This window comes from Balaenoptera ricei, chromosome 20, assembly GCF_028023285.1.
Source record: "Balaenoptera ricei isolate mBalRic1 chromosome 20, mBalRic1.hap2, whole genome shotgun sequence".
In the NCBI taxonomy this organism is placed as follows: domain Eukaryota; kingdom Metazoa; phylum Chordata; class Mammalia; order Artiodactyla; family Balaenopteridae; genus Balaenoptera; species Balaenoptera ricei.
The window spans coordinates 25,757,278-25,768,685 of record NC_082658.1 but is presented as its reverse complement, the minus strand read 5'-3'; the positions used below and the strand labels follow the sequence as shown (position 1 = coordinate 25,768,685).

The following is an 11,408-nucleotide window of genomic DNA, read 5'->3' as shown; positions in this document are numbered from 1 at the left end:
AGCTTTAAGAGCTTGAGGGCTGGGAATCAGCAACATCTGACTCAAATCCTTTCTCCACCACTTAAAGCTGTGGAACCTCCTGAATGTTAAGCCTTATGCTCTTTGAGCCCCAGTTTTTTCTTTTCTAAAGTGCACAGTTATGATTAGAATTAAATTAGATAAAAAATATATATATTTAGAGGAGTGCTGGCGCCTAGAGAGTAAGCTACCAAAAAAAGGGTAAATTTTACCATCATTAATATTCATTAGAAAACATGTCAATACCTTCAGCCATTAACCACCATGGATGGTAGTAAGTCTATGATAGCAAGTGACCACATGACAAACTGCTCTTAGAAATTAGAGGCAGGGAAAGAAGTCTCCCCTAAAGAATCACCTATTTACTAGATGAGTAAACTTATCTTTACTCATTTAGGAGAAAATATCGAAACCTTCTCTGCCTACAAAATCCCAGAGCTTTGCATGGAATCTGAACCCAAGCTGACTTTGCTAAAGAATGGCATGAAGAAGCAGCATCCCGTGTCAGAGCTGTTTGCCAAGGTTCCACTGAGGGGGAAGCTGTCCTTGTTCCCAGCTCACTACAACCCAAAGCTGGTGCTGAGTGACCGGTCATGTGAGTGCCAGTGTGTACAGGGATGTCCAAGAGCTCAGTGTGGGGTGGGGGTGGGAGGATGAGCCCCTGCCTTTAGAGAGACCCCAGTGTGATGGTGGAGGCATAGTTCATGTCCTTAAGGAGTCTCTATTCTGACTGGGGAGACAACAAAGTCCAAAACAGAATGCTATGTTTGGCTTTTTCTGTCCAGAGCCAAATTCAATGGTCATTACAGGAAGCACTTTATCACATCCTTTCAATATAATTATCTCTTCCCTTTCCCTGTGTGGCTTCTGATCATTAAAACTTCATTTTAACAGTCATATTAAATACAAGTTTTTATTGTAATCTGCTACATGATCCCTCTTTTTAAAAGTAGGAGCATAAATAACTTAAAATTCTGGAAAATTATGAACCGAAGATAGTGGGGGTACGTTTGAGCCCCATCAGGATTGGGGAGTTTTGTTCCTATAACAGGCCCACAAGTCAGGCCTGGCCGTCACAGGTTCCTCTGCCCAGACCTGGGTCTAAACACAGGACAGTCTTCACTACCACACCTGAGATACTTCCTTGAAAGGCAAATTCTCTGTGGCCTGTCCCAAATCTCTTGTGTCAGGATTTCCAGAGGTGTGGCCTTGGAAACTACAGGCTTAATAAGGAGCCCCATATGATTCATATCATCTGGGAAGTTTGGGAAACACCAGGCCCAGTTTTTCTCTGATGGTGGTAAGAGGACCAACAGAATCACCTAGAGGAGTTCCTTAAAATGCAGATTCCTGGGCCCCCAGTAGGACCTACTGAATCAGAATTTCCAGGAGCAGGCCTTGGAATATGCATTTTTATGAGCACCCAAAGTGATCCCTATGGGCTGATGTTCACTCGTCAGCCCTTCTGCAGTGTGAGCTACAGGTCACGAGGGGGCCAGGTCAGACTGTCTGGTCACAGTCTGCTTTAGGTGGCAGGAGTGAGGGAGATGATTAAAATGTATCTCCTTCCATAAGCAGCCAAGCAGCACAGATCCCTCCACCACAGGCAATACTACGTTGTAGAGTTCTCCTAAGTTTTTACATATCACCTTCTTTTAGAAGCACTAACTTTCTGACAAAGGGCTCCCTTGCTATCCTTTTGGTCCTTTTACACAGTGGAATCAAAGCTTAAGGGTCTTTGTTTCCAGATCTTCTCAGGCGCCACTATCCTGTTGTTCCGTGCCCTCAGTACACTCCATCACAGGGCCAGCTCTCAGGGCAAGTGACCTGGACCTAGGCCAGGCTGGCAGAGCACGAAAGGTGTGGAAATCAACCCCTCACGGTTGGCATGGTTCTACTTACGGGACCGGCATTAGCGACTGTCTCAATTTCAGCCATGAGTGGAAGACAAGGCTAAGTGTACCTAAGCAGTGGGGCCAGATCAGTCATAGCAGAAATATACATTGCAAGGGGGTCACATTTTGACTGAGGTTAAGTCTTAATTGTCTACTTACCTGTATGTATTTATGAATCCATCAGTCCACCTACCTACCCAACATTCTAGAAGTATATGTATAGTGCCTGCCAATGCATCAGACACATGAAGGGAATATGGATGGGCCTACCTAGTTCCTCTCACATCCTCTTTGGCCAGAGGTCAGGCAGTGGCTGTATGCTTCCTGATCCTGTATACACCGGTCTCGCACAGCACCTGTATGGCTTCTGCCAGGCCTCGGATCCAGTCGGGCTGCAGTGGCAACCACCAGCAGGTCATTCAGGGAAACAGCATGGCTGTGAGAATTCTGCAAGAGGAGGAGGGAGGGCACATCCAGCTGCCTCTTCTCGCCAGAGCTTCGGCTGCAGAAGTAGCACTCCTGGGGCAGGGAGGGGTTTTCTGGAAAGGCAAAGGCATTGGCATCATCAGTCTGTGCTGCTGGACTCAGCACAAATTCCTGGCGAAGGCCACTCCCCACTAGGGTCTCCCACTGAAAACTGGCAGAAGCTGCTGAATCAGAATCAGCCACTGTGCCTTTCCTCCAAACAGTTTCTCTTCCCTGTTTTTTTTTTTTTCAAACTTACCACCCCCAACTTGTACAGGCTCAGCTGAATGGGCCTCATCTGAATGAGAACAGGAAAGATTGAAGAGGGTACTTAGACACAGCTCTACTTTTATCATTTTTTTGCTTTCCCAATAAGACTAGAGACCCCCTAAGAACAAAAACTATGTCTCCGCCATCAGACTGGGGTCTCCCTGAAGGCAGGGGCTACAGTCCCCCTCAGACAGGGCACTCCCCAAGATTAGGACAGGTTCTGTTGGTTTCTCCATCCCCTAAGCTCTTCGCACATCCCTGTACACTGGCACTCACGTGACTTGTCACTCAGCACCAGCTCTGGGTTGTAGTGAGCTGGAAACAAGGACAGCTTCTCCCTCAGTGGAACCTTGGCGAACAGCTCTGACACGGGATGCTGCTTCTTCATGCCATTCTTTAGAAAAGTCCAGCTTGGGTTCAGACTCCTTGAGAAGCTCTGGGATTTTGTAGGCAGAGAATTGTTTGATAATTTTTCCTGGATGAGGTGCCGAGGCATCTGCTGCTGCTTGCATTTAAAGGAGGCCATCCTGTCCATCTCTGAGCTACTGCACTCAGAGCTGGTTCCCATGGTCACCCCTAGCAGAGACTGGGGGGTGTCTGAGACCTGGGTGGTGGATTCTGGGAAGGTTTCTACTGAGGTTAGAGGCTGAAAAAGAAAATGGTCCAAAATGAGATTGTGGAAAGCAAAGGGCTCCCTCCTATGCCATTTTTTTTTTTTTTTTTTTAGTTTGGATATCATTACTTTATTATAAAAGAAACACGGAAATTATTTACAGGATGAAAGATTTCAGAACTTCAGTGGCAGCTTCACGTGATGCCATTGGGGGAACGGGCAGCTTCACGTGATGCCATTTCAATAGTGACTTATTTTAGTCGGCATATTTTCCAAGAATGTCACCATCTCTAAATAAGAAATAATCCTTGTCATCTAGAACTACTTTGGTGCCTCCATATTCTGGGAGAAGAACTTTATCTCCAACTTTCACACTAACTGGTTGAATCTCTCCACCCTTTCCTTTAGAGCCTGATCCAACAGCTACTACCGTTGCTTGCAATACTTTTCCTTGTGATTTTTCTGGAAGCATAATGCCTCCTTTGGTTACAACTTCGGCTGCACTTCTTTCAACTAATACTCGGTCAAAAGGGGAAGAAATTTTCTAAATGCCTGTCCTGCCATGACTCGGGTTGCCGCACTTCGTACTCTTGCCCTCTGGCCGCCGCCGCCACAAAGGAGAGATCCGCAGTCCGACCCCACGGCCACGTGAACTTGAGAAAAGGCCATTTTTAATTAAAACAAACAGATGAAGAGCTGAGTTCATGAGCAGCAAGAAAGATTTTGGTTAGAACAGTTTCTTAACCATGAACTGGTTAAACACTAGGGCAGAAGATGGTGGGGAGTGTCCACAGAGCTTCCTCTGGAGGTCTTTAAACATGAGATAGATTTTAAACCCTGGAGACTGGTAATCAGAGAAATAGGTGTTATTTCACAGCTATTAGACTGGCAAAAATTGGAAAGCTGGATATCAGTGTTGGTGGGAAGGCGGGTGGGATGGGTGTCTCATGCACTGCTGATGAGAATGTGGGCTGGTCCAGCCATTCTGGTGAACCATCTAGAAATACTTGGTTAGATAAGACTGCAAATACCCTGTGACCCAGCAATTCTGCTCCTAGCTATATATGCTAAATAAGTTATTAGATTGCTCCTTTTAATCAAGTACATCAAGGTTCCCAGCAACATTATTCACAATAGCCAAAAGTGGACACAACCCAAATGTCCATCAACAAATGAATGGATAAAAAAAATGTGGTATATACACACAATGGAATATTATTTAGCCTTAAAAAGGAAGGAAATTCTGATACACACTACAACATAAATGAACTTTGAACACATTATGCTAAGTGAAATAAACCAGACACAGAAGTACAAATATTGTATGATTCTATTTATATGAGCTACCTAGAGTCCTGATACAGAAAGTACAACAGAGAGGAACAAAATAAGGCAGGAAAGATATCTGAAGAAATAATGGAGAGAAACTTCCCAAATTTGGTGGAAGACATCAAGTTACAAAACCAATAAGCTCAAGAATTCTAAATAGGATAAATACAAATAAAACTACATCATATTGCATTTCAAATTGCTGAAATTCAGAGATAAAGAGAGCAGCCAGAGAAAAATGACACATTACATACATGGGACAATGATATGAATACAGTTAATTTCTCATTAAAAAAGAAAAAGAAGAAGAATATCAGAAGAACTGGAACAGCATTTTTAAAGTGCTTCAAGAATAATGTTAACCCAGAATTCTAGGTCCAACAAAAATCTCCTTCAAAATGAAGGCTTTTAAATAAAGACATTTTCAGATAAACAAAAACAGAAAATTCATCACCAATATACAGATGTGCACTACAATAAATACTAGTAATGTATGTTAGTACAAAAGAGAGAATAAGTTTCCCATATTTAAAATTAAGTACAACGTTACCTCTAAGTAGATTCTGACAAGCTGAAGATGAATATTGCAATCCATAGAGTAACACTTCCCAAAAAAGGCAAAAAGTTATAAGTAAAAAGATGACGGAGAAATTAAAACTAACAAATATTCACTTTTTGATTAATCCAAAAGAAGGCAGAAAAGGAGGAACACGGGGAAAAAGCAGAAATAGAAAAGATGTATAGAAAACAAACAGAATTTCAGCCCTAAATCGTATTAATAACTACATTAAATGAAAATGGAGTAAACACTCCAATTATAAGGCAGATGTTGTCACACTGGATAAGAAAGCAAGACCCACTTATGTCTGTGTATAAGAGAAATCCTTTTTTTTTTTTTTTTTTGAGAAATCCTTTAAATATAATGAGAAAAGTGAGTTGAAATTAAAAGAATTTTTTAAAAAAGATATACCATGCAAACACTAACCATAACCAGCTGGAGTGGTTATATTAATATCAAACAAAATAAATTCTAGGACAAGGAGTATTACCTGGGATAAAGAAGATTTTATCATTTCATGATGATAAAAGGGTCACTACATCAAAAAGACAAAATAATTATAAATGTGTACCTAATAAAAGAGCTTCAAAACACATGAAACAAAAACTGACAGAACAAAAGGTAGAAATAAACAAATCCACAATTGGGGTTGAGATTTTAACATCCATCTCTCAGCAACTGATATAAAAAGTAGAAACCAAATCAGTCTAGATATGGAAAATCGGAGTGACGTTGTCAACCAAAGTGATCTAATTGATTCATAGAACACTATACTCAGCAACTGCAGAACACACATTCTTTCCAAGTGCACATGAAACATTCATCAAGATAAATCATTTGCTGGGCCGTAAAAGAAGTCTTGATAAATTTTAACAAAGCATTTCTACTAATCGCAAAGGAATTAAATTAGAAATTAATAACCATAAGATATATAGAAAATCCCTAAATATTAAAAAATTAAACAATATACTTCTAGATCACCCACGGAACAAAAATGAAATCACAAGGAAATTAGGAAATATTTCAAACAATGATAATAAAAATGCAGCATATCAAAATTTGTGGTATGCAGATAAACTAGTGTTTACAGGGAAATTTATAGTGCTAAACACATATTAGAAAGAAAGAAAGGCTTACAATAAATAATCCAACTTTCTACTTTAAAAGGCTGGAAAATGGTGATCGAATTAAACTAAAAGCTAGTAGAAAAAAAGGAAATAATAAAGTTAATACTGGAAAGCAATGAAATAGAAAATAAACCATAGGGAAAATTAACAAAGCCTAAAGCTGGTTCTTTAGTTAATAAAATGGATAAGCCCATAGTAAGATCAAGATAAAAAAAAGAGGAAATAGAAATTGCTTTTATCATCCATGAAAGAGGGGATATCACTACGGATCATGCAGACATCAAAGGGATAAGGAAATTTAAAACAATGAGAAGGGACAGTAGTCTTGGTTCTAGCTGAGATGGATTAAGCATACTGCATCTGTCTCTCCCACTGACTGTTCCTATAAAACCTGCACAGAATGCATGCACAGAGTAGCTATCCGACAATTCTGAAAAGTAAACAGTAGCAGGCAGATTGAGGAAGATGAGAATTCAAAGTACCAGCAAGTGAGCAGTGAGTCTACTGTTTTTCCTCCAGTATCCCCTGACCTGAACTCAAGGCAATTCAAAACTCAAAAATGGCTACTGGGGAGTAGAAAGAGAAAGCTCTACGAGAAGCCCTATAGCTGTGGCTCAAAGACCTTTTCTTCTTCTTTTCTTTTCTCCGCTCTCTGTACCCCCATGTCCATGATGAAATCCTGAGGTGGGTTTTGGTAATTAATAGAACTCAGTGATTAACAGAACTAGTGTACAGAAAATTAATAAGAATATAGAAGAACTGAACAACATCAGCAACCAAATAGATCTAACTGACTCACTACCCAACAGCAGCAAAATAGACATTCTTTTGAAGTGCACGTGAAACATTCTCCAAAAGAGACCATATTATGAGTCATAACATAAACTTTAACGAATTTAAAAGAACTGAAATCATATAAAGTATGTTCTCTGACGATATGGAATTAAAGTAGAAATCAGTAACAGAAAAACACCAGGAAAATCTCCCAACAACTGAAAATTAAACAACACATTACTCAATTGCCAAGATATGGAAGCAACCTAAGTATCCATCAACAGACGAATGGATAAAGAAGATGCGGTCTATATTTAAAATGGAATATTACTTAGCTATAAAAAAAATGAAATTTTGCCATTTGCAGTAACATGGATGGACTTAGAGGACACTCGGCTAAGTGAAATAAGTCAGACAGGGAAAGACAAATACTGTACGATATCACTTATATGTAGACTCTAAAAAATACAACAAACTAGTGGATATTAAAAAAAAAAAAAAAGAAGCAGATTCACAGATATAGAGAATAAACTAGTGGTTACCAGTGGGGAGAGGGAGGGGTGAGGGGCAATATAGGGGTAGGGGATTAAGAAGTACAAACTATTAGTTACAAAATAAGCTACAAGGATATATTGCACAACATGGGGAATATAGCCAATATTTTACAATACCAATAAATGGAGTATAACCTTTAAAAACTGTGAATCACTATATTGTATACCTGTAATTTATATAACATTGTACAGCAACTATACTTAAATAAAAATAAAGTTTTTTAAATTAAAAAAAACCCTACATTTCTAAATAACCCATGGGTCATAAAGAAAATCTCAAGTGAAATTATAAAATATTTTGGACTAAATGAAAATGAAAACATATCAAAATTTGTGGTATCTAGCTAAAGTTGTTCTTAGAAATTTATAGCATTAAATGTTTATATTAGGGAAGAAGGTCTTAATCAACATTCTAAGCTTCCACCGTAAGAAATTAGAAAAAAGAAAAGAAAAATAATCCAAAGCAAGCAGAACATAAGTATTAATAAGGGCAGAAATCAGTGAAATAAAAAATTGGAAAATAATAGAAAAAAAATGAAACAAAAACCCAGTTCTTCAAAAAGAATTAACTGATAAACTCCTAGCAACACTTACCAAGAAAAAAAAGAGAGTGAAAGAACAAACAAATTACCCATATCAGGAATGAAAGAGAGGGTATCACTACAAACTCTGCAGACATTACAAGGATAATAGGGAGCTACTATAAACGACTCTTCACATATAAATCCAACAACTTAGATAAAATGGACCGATACCTCAAAAACCACAAACCACCAAAACGCACTCAAAATAAAATACATAACATTGAAGAAATTGAACTGTAGTTTAAAATATTCCAGAAAAGAAATCTCCAGGCCAAGATAATTTTACTGGAGAACTCTAACTGAATATTTAATTAAGAAATAATGACAATTCTACACAATCTCTTCCAGAAAACAGAAGAGGAGGGAACACTTCCCAATTTATTTTATGGAGCTAACAGACCAAAAAAAAAAAAAAAAGTAAAAGAAGAAAAAAAAACCCTATAAACTAACATCTCTTATGAACACAGACATAAAAATCCTCAACAAAACATTAGCAAGTTGAATCCAGCAATGCATAAAAAGAACAATGCATCATGGCTAAGTGGGGCTTATTCCAGGAATGTAAGACTGGCTCAAGATAAAAAATTAATCAATGTTGGGACTTCCCTGGCAGTCCTCTGCACTTTCACTGCAGGGGGCATGGGTTTGATCCCCGGTCCAGGAACTAAGATCCTGCACGTCGTGAGGTGTGGCCAAAAAAGAAAAAGAAAAAGAAAAATAATCAATGTAATCCACCATATTAACAGTCTAAAGTGGAAAAACTATATGATACTATCAACTGATACCAAAAAAGCACTTGACAAAGTTCAACATCCATTCATGATTAAAAACAACTCTCAGCAAACTAGGAATAGAAGTGAACATCTTCAACCTAGTAAAGAATATCTACAAAAACCCTACAGCTAACACCATACTTAATGATAAAAGACTGGAATGTTTCCCCTTTAAGACTGGAAACAGGGCAAGGATATCTATTCTCTCCACTCCTGTTCAACACTGTACTAGAAATCCTAGCCAGGCCATAAGGTAAGAAAAAGAAATAAAAGGCATAAAGATTGGAAAGAAGGAAGTAAAAACCATCTTTATTTGAAGATGACATACTTGTTTGATGAAAATCCTACAGAATCAACAACAAAAATCCTTACTAGAATTTATAAGGCACCCAAGCAATTCAATGAGAAAGGAAAGTCTTTCAATAAATAGTGTAGTAACTAGATGTGCATATGGGGAAAAAAACCTAGTGCCCATCACCTAGCACAGTCAAAAGTTAATCTGAAACAGATCATGGAACTATACACAAAGCTAAAGCTATAAAGCTTTTAGAAAAAACCTAGGAGAATATCTTTGTGACCTGAGAGTGCATGAAAATTTCTTATATAGAACACAGAAAGCAAAAACCATAAAAGAAAAATTGATAAGCTTCATCAAAATTAAGTTTTTTCACTAATCAAAAAACACTATCAAGAAAAAGAATAGGCAAGTTTCCAGACTATATAAAGCATTCCTACAACACAATAGTAAAAACATAAATAATCCCATTTCTTAAAAGGGAGGAAGGCAAAAACTTGAACAGACTCTCCATAAAGAAACATACAAGAATGACCAATAAGCATTTGACAAAGTGCTTGACATGCTTAATCATCAGAGAAATGCAAATTAAAACCGCAATAAGAAATCACAACATAGTCATTAGAGTGGCTAAAATTTAAAAGACAGATAGCACCAAATGTTGACAAACGTGGAGCAATTGGTACTTTCATTCATTGTTGGCTGAAATGTACAAAAGATACAATCACTTTAAATAAAGACTTTGGAGTTTCTTATAAAGTTATACATAGATCTACCCTTTGACCTAGTAATCCTTCTAGGTAATTATCCAAGAGAAATGAAAACTATGTCTGCAAAAAGACTTGTACAGGAATGTTCATAAGAGCTTTAATCACAATAGCAATAAAAAATAAAAACTGGGAACAACCCAAATATCCATCAACAGGAGAATGATAAAAAAACCTTGCAGTGTATTTGTACAATGGAACACAATTCAGCAATAAAGAAGAACAAACAACTGATATACCCAACAACATGAATGAATCTCACAGATACAATACTGAACTAAAGAAGTCAAACTCAAAAGAGTATATACTATAATATTCCATTTGCACAAAATTCTAGAATAGGCAAAACTGCTCTAAGATGGAAAAAGTCAGAGTCAGGATAGTGGATGCCTTGGGGAGGGAGGCAGGGAGCAGGAGGGTAATTGCCTAGGAATGGGCAGGAGGGAACTTTGGGGAAATATCAGAAAGCTCTATATTGTGATAGGGATATGGATTACACTGGTGCATTTATTTGTCAGAATTGTACAGTTAAGATTTTAGCATTTGAATGCATGTAACTTTAATCTTAAAAAAAGAAAAAGTGGGGCTCAGTAAGACAAAAAATAGGACATAGAATGAGATAAATAACCCAATCACATTCAAACAGATTTTAAATGCATGTATTTAAAAAAATCCCTTCTTGGGACTTCCCTGGCAGTCCAGTGGTTAAGACTCCCGTGTTTCCACTGCAGGGGGCGCGGGTTAGATCCCTGCTCGGGGAACTAAGATCCTGCATGCCACACAGCGTGACCAAAAATTTTTTTTAAATAAAAATTACAAAAAAATTTAGAAATCCCTTCTTTACAAGGAAACAAACTAACAAAAGATGGTGGATAGATGAATAAGAGGTGAGCACAGGGATAAAGGGACAAGTAAATAAACAAAACAGTCAAAGGCTTTGAATGAACCAAGTATGATACAACATCCCGAACCAATGATTTTGATTAAATCAACATGAAATCCAAAAAAGAAAAAAAAATAATGAATTGTTGTTAGCTGCCCTATTTTTTTAATCTCTTTAGTGTTAAGTAGTACTGCTTTAAGCCTTAGGTTAACGCAAAAAGAACAAGGGCAGTCTTAAGAAGTTGTTATATTAAAATAATAGCTAATGCGTACTGACTCCTGTGTGATAAACACCACTCGTGGATCCACTTTCGTGGATCCTTTCATTTAATCCTCACAATGATCCGCTGGTAGGTACTATTATGAAAACACCATTTTTTAGATGGGGAAATTGAGGCTTAGGGAGATTAGAGTGACTAGATGGGAGTCATAATATATAATAAAAGGAGACCCCAGGATCTAAACATTGGCAGCCAGATTCCCCAAAGTATACTCTTTACTCA

The 11,408-nt window shown here is 37.9% G+C and overlaps 1 protein-coding gene and 1 pseudogene across 1 annotated transcript in view; both read right to left on the bottom strand.

The window, feature by feature from the left end:
* Nucleotides 1–2,183: 2,183 nt before the first annotated feature.
* Nucleotides 2,184–11,408, bottom strand: part of TTLL6 (tubulin tyrosine ligase like 6) — a 34,458-nt gene continuing 25,233 nt past the window's right edge. The window contains 2 exon segments of the mRNA XM_059906417.1: nucleotides 2,184–2,452; nucleotides 2,925–3,294. Of these exon segments, the coding sequence (XP_059762400.1) occupies nucleotides 2,184–2,452; nucleotides 2,925–3,294 (639 nt within the window).
* Nucleotides 3,504–3,825, bottom strand: LOC132355525 (10 kDa heat shock protein, mitochondrial-like; annotated as a pseudogene).